Raw genomic sequence first — 18,732 nt, 5'->3', positions numbered from 1 at the left:
ATGCACAAGGAACAAGAGAATTAATTTGCTCTTTTTTCAAGATAGTCCAGAACAGTTTTGTGAGTAGTGTCTTTACAGATATTAAGCTCATTAGCTATTATTCACACAGGCAAATCACTATTTTTCAGCAATGACCGTTAATCTTTAAAGAGCCACCATTCTCAGAATCAAAACATTTGAATCCATTGCAAAATTTTTCATATCAGTGAGGAATACAGCATCATATTAATGCTTGAACTCCATATGCTTTATACATCATTTCAAATTTTTCCATTGCTATTCTTTAAAACTGTACTGCTATTCTTTACTCAGGTTTTGAACATATGACAGAAAATGTTATTGGATGTTTTGAAATGATTCACTGAACAGAAAATTTTATCTATATGTACACAACATTTTAGAAAAAGCAAGTTGAGATGTTATAATATTAATTGCAGATCTACAGGAATTAGCTAAAAAGATTCATTCTCAAACATTGAGTAACTCAACACATATTTTACTACAGCTGGTTGTACAGCAACGGAATGTCTCTACAGAGTTAAATGTTGGAACACTCTCTCATTCCTTTGCTATGCTTACAGAATTTTGAAATGGTATAAAAAAGGTGCTGATTAACTCTTTAACACTAATTTTGTTTTTGAGAAAAAAAGAACTATATAATGAATTATAATTTAATATAATATATTAAATAATTATAATTTTAATATAAATTAACAATTATATATGATTTTATTTTATTGCAAATAACTAAAAGTTGAAGATTTCTTGATATGAAAATAAGTTTATATGTTTGATTTTTAAAGAGAAAAAGTTAAGCTGTTTTCATAAGTTTAAAAAAAATTGATTAAGTGCTTCCATGATGATATACATTTTAACAACACATATTCAAAGCCACCCAAGTTATATTCAGGCATGAACGGAAATATCAGTTAACCAGTGCTCAAGCTATTTTTTGCAATGCTTTAAGAAACAGATAAAAGATAACTGAATGGATGAACAAAACTTTATACTTTCTCAATATCTGAAATTACAAAAGCATAATATCAAAAACATGAAATCAAATAAAAAAAGAATCATTTAAATTTCTTTCCATAAGCACGACATTTTACAGAAAAGCTGAGGCATGAATAATAATAATTTCAACTAATTAGCACTGGCAACTTGATTGCAATCAGAGGAAAAAATTCAGTACTGAACCTTTGTATTGTTTTCCTTCTCTCTCTCTCTCTCTCTCTTTTTTTTTTTTTTTTTTTTTTTTTTTTTTTGTGCCATAAAAAAAGTGATATGTCATCAATAGACATAACACAATTTAAATATTAACGGCTATTAAGCCATTATTTGAAACTAAAGTCAATTTAAAATGACTTAATACATTTTAAGACACAAAAATTAAGTGTGCTCCTCAAAGAAAAGTAATTCTGATTTTGACATTGTATAGATTTTGAAATTTGCTAATTATGAGAAATTCAGCAGTAATAAACATCACCTAAACATTTTGAGGAAAATATATTTTTTGATGGTAAATATCAATGCACTTAATTATAAGTATTTTGGAAAAAATGACATTCCTCATAGAATTTCAATGATCTTATTCACAAGAATAAATATTTATTTTACATGCAGCTCTTTTATTTCAAAATACATTACATATAATAACAATATTTTTTTAAAAAGTTGACTATCATAAATTTGTATAATTCCTTTGTGAAAGTATCAATAAAGCTTGGGATGGTGATAAGGTGTATACTCCAAGTTCTTCTAGTGCACTGCTTTTTGATTCAAAACCTTCTTGATGTTTTAAAGTTTCTCTAAGAAGCATTGCTGGTGCACTACTTAAATTTAACAGCACACAAGAATCTCTGACTCTGAAATAAAATTAAATAAACACTGATCTTCAAATTTTTTATAAAAAATTAAAGCCCATTTCCATTAGTGCACTATGAACATAGCATGTATGCAATTGTCCAATCAGCAAATGACTTTGATTGGCAGTTTGTGATGTGCTGACGAGAGACAGACTGCACAGAAATGAACCATATTCAACTTCTATCAGTATATCTGTGGAAGTGTTGGGGTCATGTGTTAAAGAGGAGCAATCAGATAATGTCAACAAAAACTAATGGAAATAGAAATATCGATGAACACCGAATCAAGGAAAGATTGTTTTACGAAAAAACGCTCATTTCTGAATTAAAAAAATGCACACATTATAGTGAGACATATGCATATTGAAAAAGACAGCAACCGATTCAATTTAGTTTTTTTAAAAAGATAACTGGAACTATGGTGTTAATTCTTATCAGCAGTGATTACTGTCAAGAAATTATTCAGATATAAAAAATATAATTAATAAGTTCATGAATTAACAAAATTTTCTCTGACAATTACTTCCCATCCCTAGTGCTGCATACACATTTACTTTTAATGAAAATGAACTTTTGATTATCACAAACAAGTAAATGAGATAAGGGATTAGAAGACTTTTTTTAAAAAAAAGAGCTAAAATGTTAATAAAGTAAGTAATAAATTAATTTGATGATCTTTTAAATATTCTGCTGCATTAAGAAGCATGCTGAATTTGTGTTTCTCTATTTATAAATGCACTTTTAAATTTATATATATTTGTATACGTATCTTTATTTCGAAAATATTTTTTGCAATCAGTTTAACTTCAATCGAAATGCTACTTAATTAATTTTTTTTAGTAGGAAATGCACTAGAAGCTGAAGATGATTTTTTAGGTGATAGCACAAAAAATGGGGTAAAAAATTTAGATTAAGAACTAATTTATTTGGTTACCTAAGTAAGGCAAATTTGAAAGCCGTGTCTGTGTGACAATAGAATGGAGCAAAGGTAGCATGGCTTGACTTTTGGTTCATGAGTTCGATCCCACACTCTTTTCCAGAATCAGTCCTCGCACCCAACAGTATTTTCTACTGTGGACTGTTAAGACAATGGCTGGTCATACAAACCACGAAATTTCCAGCACAATGGATTGGTCAAGGTGGTCCCACAGCTCCGCCACTAAGATCACCGCATCTGTCATGTTTAGACTTCTCCTGTGGGGCCATATTAAAAAGTTTTAAATCTATGAATGTCCCATTGAAATGAAATATGGATCTAATCATCAGGTTCACCATTGTTGTTGGTGATACTCGGGAAATGCCTGGTGTCTTTGCAAATGTGAGTCAGTCATTATCATGTAAGTTGGAAGCCTGCATTACAGTTGGCAAAAGGTCTTTTGAGCATGTACATCAATTACATTCCTGTTAACAAAATGTTTTCTGAAGTGTCTCATTCTTGTGTTAATTATTTGATTGTGACAGTGGAAAACTATCCTTTAACTTCTCACAGCTTGTGTTCTGACCACACATTCTATGACGAATATTGCTTGTACAGCTGCCCTCTATCACACTCTAAAATTCTGCCCACTTGTTCAGATTCACCCTGTATATGTGATAACAATGGAATGTTTTATTTATATAGTAGAAATAAAGCTTTAAATCACTGCAAAAACACTTATGAAAACTTATTTTGCACAGACGTTCCTTAACCGTTCAAGTCCCAGGGGTTATTGAAAAAACACTGTCGAAGAATCCCAAACAGCACAACCACGCTTTCTCTAAATGAGTATGAAAAGACCCAAGGAGCGCGACAGCGCTTGTTTTATTTTATCTCAAGAAATACCAAGCGACGCTACAGCACTTTCTTTATTTTACATTGATGAATCTCAATCAGAATAATAGCGCTTCTTGTATTTGTTAAGTTACGCGATTCTCATCTTTTTTCCATCGCTCCGCCATGTTTGGGTCAGTTAGCAAAGCGACTGATGTATTCTTGCATAAGTGTTTGTCATTGTTAATAATTGTGTGTTTCAAAATGATTAGACGAAGCAATGCAAAAAATAAGTAAAAAACTAATCTACATTTACTGTTTTAACTTTTTTAAATTTGGTGTACCCCTAAAAAGGTAGAATGAACCAAAAAAGAAAATCTATCAGCATAATGTTCTCCACAATGCTCGAAATGTACTGGGTTTTTCTCGACATAAAATCTCAAAGGCGCAATCGCGCTGCTTGGGACTCAAACGGTTAATATATATAATACATTTACATTTGTGAGTAAAGGGAAAGCTTATCTTTAAAACTTTTCCCATAAAAAGGGTTATGCATTTAAATTTACAAATTAATAATATTCTATTGGTTATGCATAAAATATAACTGTGCATAGTGCATTTTAAAACACAAACGAGATTTTTAATAAGTTATCCAGCTATGTGACTGAAGAAACCGATACTAAAATTTTAGGTTAAGTATCTTTTCTTACAAAATTTGGGCTTACTTTTTAAATATGCAATCTTATATGGCAGTTAATCATATATATGGAAAAGCATAGCAAATTCTGCACAAGTATTATGAAATTTTCATTACAGTTGTTCTGTACTTTTAAAGTGCCAGCTGTTTTTAAATGTGTTTAACTTCTGTTTTGAACTAACAGTATATTTTAGCTTTTATTACATATTACTTCATAAATACTTAAGGCTTCAAGAAATGCAGAAAATTTTTAAAAAATTACTTAAGCTTCTATGCAATTCGAAATGTTCAAAATGTATATGATTAGAGATGTTCATGTCTTACCTAAAACCTGCTAACATGCTTTACTTTCACAGTTCATAAGCAGATATAAAAATTTCCAATAAAATCGAATTGAAGTTTCTTAAATCCTGTAAGTTAAATACAGAGAGTCTTAATCCTGTAAGTTAAATACAGAGACATCTGGTGGCAGTAATAACCGAATTCAAGTAAGCACAAATCCAATGCAGTAGTATAAACATTTGTCCATCTTCAAATGTATTTAGCCCAATGATGCTACATGTTCGTACTGCACTAATGGAAATGGAACTTTACAACACGTTACATTTCATGAAATACATTGCAAAAAGATATGATATAAATATATGCAAAGAATATGGCAAATGAAAGATTATGCTATCAAACATTATTTACCAACAGTATTTATTTAGTAAGAAGAATAAAAGGAAGATGGGTAGAGGGACACAGCTGCCTAAACACAGTGTGTTGTTATCATAATGTTTTCAATAGAACAGGCATCAGTGCCACAGATTTACCAAAAACAGACTTGTATTTGAAGTCTCATACATTGTTTTAAGAGACAGACATCAACACATATGGAAAACGACTAAGCATGGATGCATGACAGATGCATTAGAACATCTCCCATATAGTGCAGACATAAGCATTTTAGAACCTATATAAAAAATTTATAGTCAATATGGCATTTCTGATTGGAATCAAAAATGCATGTCAAAGATACGTATGAAAAAGATACGTAGTGTATTCGGAAACTAAGTACCGGTTCATTCTAGCGCCGTCGCAGGGCTGCGGTAGGCGTTCTGCGTATGCGCACTAGTCTTTCTTGTTCACTGACTTTCAATTGTCGCCATTTTGGTTGCTCTATGTTGTGTTTTCAGTTTGCTGTACACATTCAAAATGTTTAAGACAATTAGTTCTCCCGCTGACTGTGAGATTCGTGCCGTGATTAAATTTTTGAACGCGAGGAATGTTAAACTGGCCGAAATTTATCATCAAGTGACAGAAGTTTACGGTGAATACGCGATAAGTGATGGAATGGCGAGAAAGTGGGTAAGAATGTTTAATGCAGGTCGAACAAATGGATAAAGACATACCTGTCTCATAATTATGTGTGGAGTATGGCATTGGAATATATACAGTATATGACATAAAAAAAATAATAATATTCATGGATTCTAACATCCCCACACATAATGAGTAGCAGAAAAATCATTTATTATGTGATGATCATGACAAAGTGATGACTGAATGAGTAAGACAGTGCCAGAGTAAGATCATGCTGCTGAAGGCCAATGCTAATGGATCAAGTCAAAATATTTCTAGAGGAAATGAACTTAAAAACAGAGTGCACATATTTAACATGTTGGTAAACCATATCTTCAAAAAATCTTCAACTGATACTGGAGCAAATGAACTAATTGCAGATGAATTTATTCAACTCATTCATTATTAATAGAGAAAGTTATCTCCAGGACAAATTACAAAACTGATGAAACTAGTCTTTTGTGGCATGTACACTGAAATACCTTGACAATCTCTGTGAAAAAGGCTCCAGATGGTGTCAAAGAAGAAAGCGAGACTAACAATTTTAGCATGTGCAAATGCTACAGGAACATACAAGTGTAAATTTTTATAATCAGCAAAAATAGAAGACTTTGGGCATTTAAAGAATTAAAGACTTTCCCTGTTACCTGCCTTACAAATCAAACAGTACAGATGACACAAACATTAATGAATGATAGGTTTAAAAATCATTTCATATCCAATGCTTGGCATCATTAGAAATTGACTAGTTTATCTGATGACATAAAACTTGCCCTGAACAACTGTTTGGCTCATCTTCATTTTGATGAAAGACAATGTCTCCATCATCTTCCTTCCTTTTAATTGTATATCCATCATTCAGCCTATGGACATCAGAATATTGTGCATGCTGAAATGCAAATATTAAGCAGCCTTTTTAAAATTTACACTAAATTTTCTGAACAGTGGCAAGACAATTCTAGAAATTTTGAAATATTTTAGCATAAAACCTGTTGTATGCAGTATTGCACAGCTGTAGAAAGATGTGTCTGCAGATATTTTTAAAAATGCTTGGCATAATTTATGGTCAGCTACCATACCTCATGGTGATGATGATGATGACAGCCATGAATCTGAAGTTCTTCAGACATCGGAAACAAAGGGTGATATTTCCCAATGAATAGGATTTATATCAAGATCTTACGTCTATTTATGAAATTAAAGAGAAAGTATTAGAAGGGAAAAAAATTAAACAAATTTCATTGAAAGAAATGTTTAATAAAGCAAAGAAGCAATTATTGATGTTTTTTTTTTTTTTTTTTTTTTTTTTTTTTTTTTTTCCAAATTTTCATTCTTTTAAGGCAGGGGTGGGCAGACTTTCCCAGGGTATGGGCTATTTCTTAATTTTTTCAAGGTGTTACAGTCCATCCAGTGGCATAGGTGTGGTGAGCTAGAAAAAGGTCTACAATATTTATTATTATAACATAATACAGAATATGTTATTGCCTACCTAACACTACCTAAAAAAAACTTACTCTTACAAAACCGTGTTTAAAGCAAAAAGCAAGATACAAACATAATAATAATAGTTACAAATATAACAATTTCAAATGATGCATTTCTTATCAAATAATTCAAAGTACATTAAAATAATACAGTATTTTCATCTGAAGTTAGTTATCTTAATTATAGCTAGTAAAGACTTAGTCTGCATACTGTACACCAATCTTGAATATATCAGTATATAATTAATAACTGCTAATCTTGCACTGGATTTTAAGTGGTCATATGTGAGATGGGAACAATATGTTTTCTTAATTACATTCATTTTTGAAAATGCAGATTCACATAAGTAGGTAGAGCCAAAAACAATGTTAAACAAAATGCAACTTCTTTTAAGTTAGGATACTTTACTTTGTCCATGATTCCAAATGTTATTCTTAGGTTCTGAACTACATGCTTTTAAAATTATGTTATTTTGAAAGAGAAAAACTTCATTTTTCTCAAGAGGTAAAGAGAATGTATAATTTATATTTTTAGTTACTCCTTCAACATCAACAATTCGCTTTTTAATGAAAAACCTGTATCAAAACTTCCATGCATGCTTTTGAAATGCCTTTCAACGTTTCCTTTTTTTTTTTTGGAAGTGCCACACTTTCATGACATGTATAGCACACACGTTTGCATTCACCATTGTAAAGAAAAACTGTTCTTACCATTCTGTATTAAAATTGTATGTTTTTCTTTCCTTAACACTTCTTTTTGACACTGTACCCCCTCTTTAAAAATATGACAGATTACTATTTTTACTACAAAAACACATTTAACACAAAATTGTCAAGCTGAATGTTTGAAGAAATTTAGCGATAGCTAGATTGTGAAACGTGGACATATTCAATGCAGCAAGCAGCAAACTTACATAAATCGATGAATCTGTAATTGATGTATGTACTTCATCATTGTGCATTTCCAATGATGGTACATGTGTCGTCTACACATTCATCAAATCATTTGTTTAAGTAAACACAGTCTCATCGATTGTGAAAAACCGATTCTCCAGCCTAGTAGGCATCCATGTTCCCTAGATATGTTCCTTTTAGTATGCACGTCTTAGATCTTAGTAAATGCAGTCACCCCAAAATGTCTTGGTGATTCATCGGTTAATTGCAATCGACTTACTGCCCACCCCTGTTTTAGGGTCATACATGCATCATTATTTCATATTTTTAATTTTTTAACTCAATGCATCCTTTCACCAAATTCCAAAACCAGAATCATTAAAATCCCAATGAGTCTGGATCTTTGACTTTGTTCTGTAGCTAAGTTAAGAGGATTTATCCTTTGATTACAAAATAACATCAATATTTGAATTTAGCCAAGCAGTAAAATAATACGATGTATCAATAGTTATTGAAACATCAAAAAGAAGAAATCAAGGGTTTGCATAAAATTAAAATGATTTTGTGCAAATTCATGATTTAATGTTTTGGAATTTACATGAGCATGTCAAACTCTAGATTATATCATAGAGCACAAACTTTTGAAGAGTAAACTGTACTTCAGCAAACATCTCTTTAAGAATAGAAGAAATTATGTTCATACTAAAAGTTAGTTAATACTAAAAGTTAGTTAAATGTGACTTTTGAAAACATGAGGGTTACGTGAACTACATTTAGGATAACAAAACGTTACTGTTTATGTTTTTGGGTAATAATAATTAATAACACGAATTTTTCTTTCATTTAAGAGAAAATTAAATAATTAGATATGCTAATTAAATTAAATTAATTTATTTTTCAAAGAGAGAACCTAAACTTAATAAATTTCTTTAACTGAATTTATTTAACAAAGTGGAAACTAGCAGCATAGAATTAGTTTCACATTTTTTATCTGTATGTCATTCACCCAAGATGTTTATGTTTTGGTTCGCAGTCATTTAAGAATATTTTCTCATGAACATATACTCACAGTTTGAAGTAATTCTCTGGTTTTAGAGTATAACTTCCGAAAATTGGAAATAAATTACGAGTCACATCAAAATTCAGCTGAGCAGCTCCACCTTCACTGAAATTATTCTGTAGAATTACCTACAAAACAAAAGCATTACGTTAAAATACTTAAATGCATAAGAATTTTACAGATAATCCAATGCATATAATTCAGCTAAACACTAAACTAGAAAATAAAGCATGCAGACTATTTGAATTTTAATAATTTAAGCAGATTACTCACACATTCAAATTTCAAGCTTGGAAACCAAAAATACATGATTTAGCCAACCGCCCAAAAAATCAAATTGAGATTCCCTTCCTCCCCAATGATTCAAATCATCTTTCAATTATTTAATACTAAAAAGTAATTTCATTTATAACTGTATTACACTTAACTACAAAACTTTTATTACAATAACATAATTTTAATGAAACAAAAAGACAAATATCTTAGATAAACTGAACGTGAAATTAATGTTTTTCAAACACTGGCTCTCATATATGAACATAAATTTGAAACAAAAAATGAGTTTAAATTCAGCTATTCAATGTTCAAACATTCAAAACAATTTGATAAAATGTTCTGCATGATCAATTAATATGACTTTCATATTTTTTAAATAACAACAAAAAATTAGAACTAGATAATATTTAAATATTTACTTTGCAATTCAATATACTTGTAAATTTTTTGTCTTTGAAATATATACATAACAAATTACTTGACAGGGTGCAAATTATAGGCTAACATACATTTGATTAGAAATCTGACAATGCTGCATTGTTTATTCATTGCATGTGAGAGGAAGGTTTATTAATTAGATTTCAAAGAAATGAAAATAGCTTTGCTTAGTATAAATGATGGATAATATTCTGTCTAATATTGTAAATATCATTACTGTATACAGAATTTCTGCACAAAACATGACTCATGACTGATGTAATATAGAAAATTACTTGGGAAAGTATTACTATGCATTTTAATGGTAGTAAAAATATCAAAATTTTCTCCAAATGGGGGAAGTGGAATAAAAATTAAAAAAGAAAATAAAGAAAATTTCTGAATAAAATATTTTAATAATTATATTACTCACTTCTTCATATAAATAAATGTTAAGTTCAGCAGCAATTTGCTGCCAAACTTTTGTGAAAAGAGGCTTTGCCAACAATTCCTGAAGACGATACAAACTGGAGTTGATGATTTCTAACATAGGATGAGCAGCTGGAGATATTTCCAGTAATTTTTTATCATGCACAGCAGGCATACAAAACCACCTGCGACATACAAATGTAAAAATTTAAAAATCCTCCCCAAAATTTCTTGATTTCAAATAGAAACATAAACAGTACAAAAGCAAATACTTTATTTAATGCTTAGATAAAACTATGTAAATGTCATAAATAAATTTAAAAAAAAAAAAGAGAATTTGTACAAAATTTCCAAATAAGTTAAAAGGTGTTTATCCCGCCTTTACTTTATTTAATGCTTAGATAAAACTATGTAAATGTCATAAATAAATTTAAAAAAAAAAGAGAATTTGTAAAAAATTTCCAAATAAGTTAAAAGGTGTTTCTCCCGCCTTCCTAACGTGCCTTCATGGTGTAATGGTTCTGCATGCTGGGCTGGTATTTCAGAGGTCCGTGGTTTGATTCCCGCCAAAGGCTTTGCTAATTTTTCATCTCTCTTGCTTAAAAAAATAAAATAAAAAAAACCACCTTATGTCTCTACAGTAGCGCCCGAACTAAAAAGGTGATGACCGGGAGGGGGAACCCCTCTCATTATCACCATAAAGCTGCAACAACTGCTCACAGTTGGAGCTGGCGCTAGTTCTTTTACTGCCAAGTATAAATTCTGTGACCCCTACATTTTGATATTTGGCTCCTTCCTCAATTCTAAAACTTCTACCACCTGGAATGACAATGCTGGTTGCACTTGCTCTGATGCCTACTCTGTTCACAACAATAAACATGCAACTGTTTTTGAATTCATCAAAATGTTAGGTTAACCCATCTGGCAGAAACTTTGCTCATGTGAAATTGTTTATATAGAATGCACAAAACAATTATTTTAGAAAGATCTATCTTGCCATTATCTCCTATAATTTATATTTCCTTCTGGACATGAGCAATGTTTTCTGATATTAGTGCTTCCAATGGTCTACCTGCACAAGCATAATCTTTCTCTGGCTCATGTAATATTGTTTTACCCTTCCTTTTACTGTACAGAAGAAATGAGATGAATCACAATACACATGATCCAAGCACTACTCCTGTTTTATTTCTTTGAGATTAAGACCTTCTTTAGTCAAAAGTTTAATAATCACAGCATGATACTCAGTTTTAAACACTTTAGAACATTATGTCATTCAGTAAAAAGTAAAAAAAAAAAGTCTTTTCTAAGGAATTTTTCAGATTTATACATTTAGTATTTTTATCATGCATCTGCAACAAGAATTTATTGCCAAATGATTTTTAATATATAATTCCAAAAACTTTTGGATCTACTGATCCATTTTAAGTTACATGTTTAATGTACTTAGGTTATTCTTCAGATGGAGACTTTACTAAAAAATGATGCAGTATAAGTATTTATTCGTGATATTTTATATTAAAATATATTACTTAAAGTATATGCAAATTCAGAAAATTTCAGTCATAGTATATAGACAATATATCTAATAAATTTTGTAACACAAAGATGTTTCATGTTATTTTTTTAACACTGCAAAATTATTATATGAAGTAAAATTAAACAAAATCTAGAATTAATAGACACAGAAAATATATAAACGCTTCTGCAGAATTCTATTAAGGGTTTATACAAAAAAAAAATATATAAATTAACACAAATATGAAAAAAGCACACAATCTTAAAATATTAGACCTTTAATTGATAATAATGTATTAGACCTTTGATTATATACTTTAATATTAATACATTAGATCTTCAACTATAAAATTCAGATTTTTAAAATGTAAAATTTACTTCACTCTCAGTTTTAAAAATTTGAAAAATAAACTTGTATTTAAAAATTCATATTATTAACCCACAGCAACACACAGAGAACTTACTTTTCTTTCCTGTATGGTCTGCTCTTTGCTTTAATGTCAAGCATAACCCGTTCACATAAAATCTGCAACAGATCTTTTAATATGTGTTGAAAAAGTCCAATTGGCTCATCAAAAACTGAAGCTTCCAACAACTGTTCCTCAGAATGTATGGAAAATCTGGCTTCTTTCCTTTTCATAATATTCATATGCTGTTTATCAGGATCTGCAAATATCATAAATTAACATAAATAAATAATGAATGGCAATTGCTAAATACCACTTTAAAATATGCTACTTAATATTAACATTATAAACAATACATATTTGTAAATATTAAGAAAAATAAATGCAATATGAAATAAAAGAATTAAAATACAGTAGAATTTCTATTAACTGGGAACCTGCTAATCTAAATGTCTATTTAACTAAACCAAACTCAATCAAAAAACAAAAAGCAAAAACAAAAACAAACAACAAAAAAAAAAAAAAAAAAACTACTGGTAAAACATAGATTACTAAAATATACAATGTAGAATGAAAATCAGTAGTATTCATAGATTCTCGTATTAATAACTGATCTTCTGGCCATTTTTTTGAGCGGAGTTGACAATGAACTGTTTTATATGATATAAACACGTGAAGTTTCATACGATAAAAATACGGGAAGACATAGTTCAAGATGGTTTAGTTTGGTTTATTTAATTATGGCAAAGCATTCAAGGCCTAGTTGCCTAAGGAGACGGATGTCTCTGTGGAGGACTTCTTCGGGGGTAACTGGCCCGTATACACATTACAAATGGAGAAAACTATGAAAATGTCCATGCAGCCAGCTCGTTCACTGGGATTCAAATCATGGACTGAACTGTCAGTGTTCAGCAACTTTTACCGCTTGGCTGCACGTAGGCCCTCCCTTAAAATAAAATTTTGGAATAGATAAATGTAGAAATTAGTTGAATCAGGTTTTCAAGTTTTGAGTGATGAAGAAATCACTTGTGTCATGGATCTGAAGAACATCAAAAATTGCAGTCAAGAGGATATGCTGAAGATGTGAAGAAACAGGAACAATGTGAAATTAATTAGCCATAATACTAAAGGGCCTATATCAAAGCCCTTTAGTATTTAGTCCTTACTTTAGCTTCTACGCAAGTTATCCCCAGCATTTTCGACAATCAGAGCAGTTGACACCCAGAATAAATTAACCATTTTATTAATTAACACAAAATATATTTTCATCTACATGTTACTTGTAAGAAAAACTTATCTCATGATCTCTGATAACTGATACCCTAGGTGGCTATCTGTGTCTTCTATGCTTGCAGCCGACCCAGCTATGGATCTTTCACTGATCACTGATCAACATGTGGCATGAGTATGCAGCATATAATATGAATTATAGAAACACTGCCAAAATGGACAATAGATTTTTTTCCAAAATACAGTCAAAAGTCGTTAATCCAGACTCGTCGGGACTTCGGCGATCGATTTTTCCGGATTATAGATCATGAGTTTAAATCTCATAAGATGGCATGCAGAAACTCTAAAATTAAAAATATGAAACCGTAATTTATGAAATAAAGAACAATTATGATCTAAAGGGTATCAAAATTTACAAAAAAAAAAAAAAAAGTTTAATATTTATTTGTTTACTTTATTAAACATTTCTTTCAATGTAATAAAAAATTTAAGTTGCTTCGTTTTATGTGATAATACTTTTTCTTTAATTCTATAAACAGACATAATTTCTTGTTCAGTTACAAAGTTCCGCTGTTCAAGTCCCGTAATTGCTGTGCCGAGAATACTAACTTGTCAATCGAAATTTTTTCGTTTTCACTAACCTCTCTGTCACCTTCTTCATGTCTTTATCCATTTTTTGCAGCAATTCCACTTTTTGTTTGATGGACATCGAAGCATACTTTCGTTTTGTAGATCCTTTGGGAGCTTCAGCGTCGGAAATTCTATTTGACATAATCGAAAGTTCAAGTTTACTTTTATAAAATTGCTCTTACAGTCTGCAAAAAATAATAAGCCGGATCCAATTCGAAGATTAGGAACAACGCAATCATCAACATTAACTGAAATAGATAATTAGCTTATACTGTCCGTTATACATAAAACGCGCACGCGAAAACGTATTCTGCACTTGCGCACACGCATATGCACAGTCGTAAAGGTCTTATGGGCGCACGCGTAAACGCCTATGCGCATGTGTCAACGCGGCGTATGCGCAGAAAGTTTTTAGCTTTGAGGTCCGGATTATGGGTGTCCGAATTAACGACTTTTGACTGTATCATGTCTCATATGTACAAAATTTGAAAATATTTAACAATTTGCATCAATTTTTGATGAAAATTGTACATTTCAGTTTTTGTTTTCTTTTCAAGAATATTTTTGTCATGAAATAAGATGTAACTTGTATTATTTGTTTAATTGAAAAATAAGTTTTATTTACTAAAAAAAAGAGTTCTGTAAAATATTAACAACAGAGCTTGTGCACTATTGTTAACTGTTGTTCTCTTCTTCAAATAAACAGCTTCATTAAAACCTTGTTGAAAGAAAAGTTATTGAAAATTTAGTCTGCATTAACTGAGATGCTTATGGTTCCAATTAATTCAGACATCTGAGCTTCTACTATATATTTTACATATTTCAAACCATGTATAAAAGCTTATTACTAATCAAGAATATAAACCAAAACATAAATTGAACAAATTAATTTCCCACTATTAATATAATTGATGGGACAACATATACGGCCAAAAATGTTTATATACCAAATGTAACTATGAGTAGGATGTCTAAAAAACCCTGATTGCAACTTTGGTTTCTGAACTACTGATGAAAACTAATGCTTCTTATAGATAAATAGTTTAAATACTACAAAGAATTAGGTTATTACATTTTTCAGTTTTATTCAAAAGAGCTACTTCCTTAAGGAAAATATAGTAAATCTCAAACGCATTAAGAATTTTCTCAGGAATATTTTCACTAAAACAACACCTACTGAACAAGAATCATCAGATCACAAACCAGTACAAAAGGCTAAATTGTCTAAAATTTCAAATAATTCATAGCAAAAACCAAAAATTGATAACATTCAATATGGCCACCAATGATTAGCCGTAACAGATTAGTATTCTGGAGCTATATGAAAAAATATGTATGCTTAAGATTTAATATTTTTTGATTAAAAAAATCATAACAACCTCTAATGCTGCTGACTATCATTTAAGGCACTTCCAAGATGAAGCAATTAACAGTCATATAAAACATATTTATAAAAATATTACACAAATAAGAAAACAACCATATTAAGAAAGGTAGATTTTAAACCATTGAATAAAAATATTAAATTACAATAATTTGTGCATCAAAAACTTCTGTGGCATTTACCACATTCTAGGAAAATATGATTTCCTTGATTTTTTCTAAATATATGAATTTCACCAAAACTGCAAAACAAGTTTTAAATACCCAACACAGCAATATTGATCTAGACTTCTCTCAATATGATTTTTTTTAAATTTGTTTATTTTATTTATTTACCAAAAACATTTCTGTTACAAATACGCCTGAATTCAAAAATACTGTGAACTTTAAGTATCTAATATATGATCATATACACTTATTTTTTTTTTCATCAAGAATTCATGCTAATAATTCAACATAAGAATTTTCTTCTTAGACATAAACACCCAAAATCCGGATACTTAGATATTTTTTTAAAATTGAATTAATGGTGAATGTAAAACACTTTTTTAATGACAGAATCCAAAATGAATTTTATTTATCATTTATGTAAGATACACAATGTATAACAAAATTCCAGACTAAGATACACAATGTATTAAATATAAAAATGATTATTTGGAGCCTAATGACATTTTAATACAAAGTGCTAAAATGCTTTTGAAATTTACCTTTTAGCAGTTCTTCACACACAAGTTTGTTCTTTTTATATGCATAAAGTTGCAAGAAAAACTAAAATAGTAATAATAATAAATTTTCAAATGCAAATAATGATGTCATGATATCTAAAAAGGCATTTAATATAATACAGTACTTTCTGATTATCTGCACTTCCACTTGCAAATACATTGCCCCTTCCCCCAAAAAAAAGCTTATTTGGCTAACTTTATGGATTACAGGTGCCGTTCTGTTCATAAATAATTAAAGGAGCAATCCCTAAGAAACAAGAAATTTCACGAGACAAAATGCGAAAATCTATGTGGCTGATATTTACATTTTTATGGTCTATGAATACCGTTCACCAAAATGAGGTTAAATATAAAGTATATAAAGCCACATATATTCAAACATGTGCATGCATGAGTTGGCCATTTCCATGTGTATATTACAAAATATACTAAAAATATGGCAGTTTTACTACATGTTTACCTTGAGGGTCCAGATAATCAAAAAGGATCCAAAATACATCATCTTTGGTATAATTGCATATTTCAAATACTTCATAATAATACTATGCAATCTATTTCAAATGATGCATAAAATGTTCATTACAAAATACGATTAAAAGGATTTGAAAAGAGAAAATTAATAAATTATCAAAAAACAAACCATATGAATAAATCTCATTATGAAAATTTTTATTAAAATGAGTAAGTAGAGTATTTAACAATGAACAATTCGCATGAAAAATAGATTTCATGCATAGAAGAAAGGGGGAAAAATAGAGTGATGGTTAGATATTTAGTATATTTTTAGAACATAAAACTAAATATATTATTTTATCATAAATAGCTGAATGCAATATTATTTATTATCTGTTTCTATCATTATTTTATAAAAATCCAAATAGATTAATGCAATTTTTTCCTACATTCTAATTAAAACATAATTGGAAGTTCAATTTTGTTTTGGAATCATAGATTACTTTGAATAGTTTTACTGGGGGGGGGGGACCTGTTTATAAATTTAGGATTTTTATCATGTGTTAAGTAGCTGTAGTAAACAATATGTCTACAAACAAGAAAATTATACAATGTTTTTACATATATAACATTTAATTAAGACACAATAACATGCCGAACAAATACTAATTCAGAAGTCAAACAACAAAAATCAGCATTATATTTTCAAAATTTTCACAGGACAAGTTTCGATGGTTTTACCGAACCACTATCCTCAGCTGCAAAACCGCAAATGGATGCGCAAATGTGAATCCATTTGCGTTTTTGAAGCTGAGGATGGTGGTTCGGTAAAATCATCGAAACTAGTCTTTTGAAAATTTTAAAAATATAACGCTGATTTTTGTTGTTTGACTTCTGAATTAGTATATAACATTTATTAAAAGGGATAAAATAATAGATTCAGAAATTGGAAAATGGGAGGTGAAAGATTTTAATCTTACTGGTAAATTGTTCCACTCTTCCAAGACTGTTGTAATGTAATAAATTGCATTCATTATACTACAATAGTTTGGCTGAATTGTGTCCTGCATCTCGCACTGTGACAATTGATGTAATCTAAGTCTAAAATCATCTAAAAGCTCTAGTTGAAGTTCCAGGAAAGAAAGCTGGCATTCTTTATCTGCCAGATTGCAGTACCTTTCTGCATAGACAGAATATAAAATTTAGATATAGTATAAAAAATGAATTATGTTCAAGATTTAAACAAATTGAATAATTAATTATATATTGGTCTAAGTTTGAGGATATGTAAGTAAGTGGATCCTATATTTTGAAGGCATTTTACAAAGATTAAAAGAAAAAAAAATGACTTGCTTATAAGAAATGTCAATCAGTAAGTTGAATATATTATGCATGAAAAAATATTTAAATGTTTTAGACTATTTAAATAACATCTCCAACAACATATAAAGCATCTAAGCAAAAGTTAATATAAAGTATATATGCTTTCTTTTAATAAAGTGATATATAATTTATGTGCCACTTAGGATATATATTAGACTACATAGCACTATTAAAAATATGTATTATAACATAAATTCTGACATTTTCTGAAAGGATATATAAATTTTTTCCATATTTCAATTCTACACCTTAAATTATGTTAAACTGCTCAGTTTTGTAAAAATCGCAGCAGCTGTTTTTTAAAAATTCGCACTCAAAACTTTAACTTCATAATATTAATTGAATTTAATACATATTCAATACCATCTCTTTATTTCATTATGCTTAATTTCTTCATTCATTATTTGAAATTTAGGTTCACCCCTAGTAAAATGTACATATTTTTTCTGATTTATTTTAAAAATTAGTATTTTCAAATAATTTTTTAAAGCTTTTTGAAGGGAAAAAAATATTATAAGTTACACATCTATCAACACAAACTTTAAGTAGACATATTTCTTGGCATATCCGCATAAAAAAATTAGGGATTTTTTTATTAAAAAAAAATTGAAGATATATTCTATGTTGGTAGATTTTGAAATCTTGCATCTTGTAATAAGCAAAAATAATGACACATGTGATTTATGCATCTTGTTACAACCTTCAATGAACTGCCACAGATATTCTTAACCTTATATTTCCATACAAAATTTTACTGATGATTACTCATATAGAATTTATTCTC

At 29.6% G+C, this 18,732-nt stretch overlaps 1 protein-coding gene across 2 annotated transcripts in view; it reads right to left on the bottom strand.

Annotated features, from left to right (window-relative positions):
* Positions 1-1,572: 1,572 nt before the first annotated feature.
* The window catches only part of Rint1 (RAD50 interactor 1), a 61,470-nt gene continuing 44,310 nt past the window's right edge, over positions 1,573-18,732 (bottom strand). For both annotated transcript variants that reach the window (XM_035368642.2, XM_035368646.2), the window contains 6 exons: positions 17,546-17,745; positions 16,095-16,155; positions 12,199-12,400; positions 10,221-10,401; positions 9,104-9,222; positions 1,573-1,865 (listed from right to left, as the gene is read on the bottom strand). In XM_035368642.2, the coding sequence (XP_035224533.1) occupies positions 1,682-1,865; positions 9,104-9,222; positions 10,221-10,401; positions 12,199-12,400; positions 16,095-16,155; positions 17,546-17,745 (947 nt within the window). In that variant the 3' untranslated portion in view covers positions 1,573-1,681. The remainder of the gene's footprint in view (positions 1,866-9,103; positions 9,223-10,220; positions 10,402-12,198; positions 12,401-16,094; positions 16,156-17,545; positions 17,746-18,732) is intronic.

The sequence above is a fragment of the Stegodyphus dumicola genome, chromosome 7, assembly GCF_044657685.1.
Source record: "Stegodyphus dumicola isolate Sdum_Otavi_A_Nest chromosome 7, ASM4465768v1".
NCBI lineage: Eukaryota > Metazoa > Arthropoda > Arachnida > Araneae > Eresidae > Stegodyphus > Stegodyphus dumicola.
The sequence above is the reverse complement of the archived record's forward strand: the minus strand, read 5'-3'. Positions and strand labels throughout refer to the sequence as shown.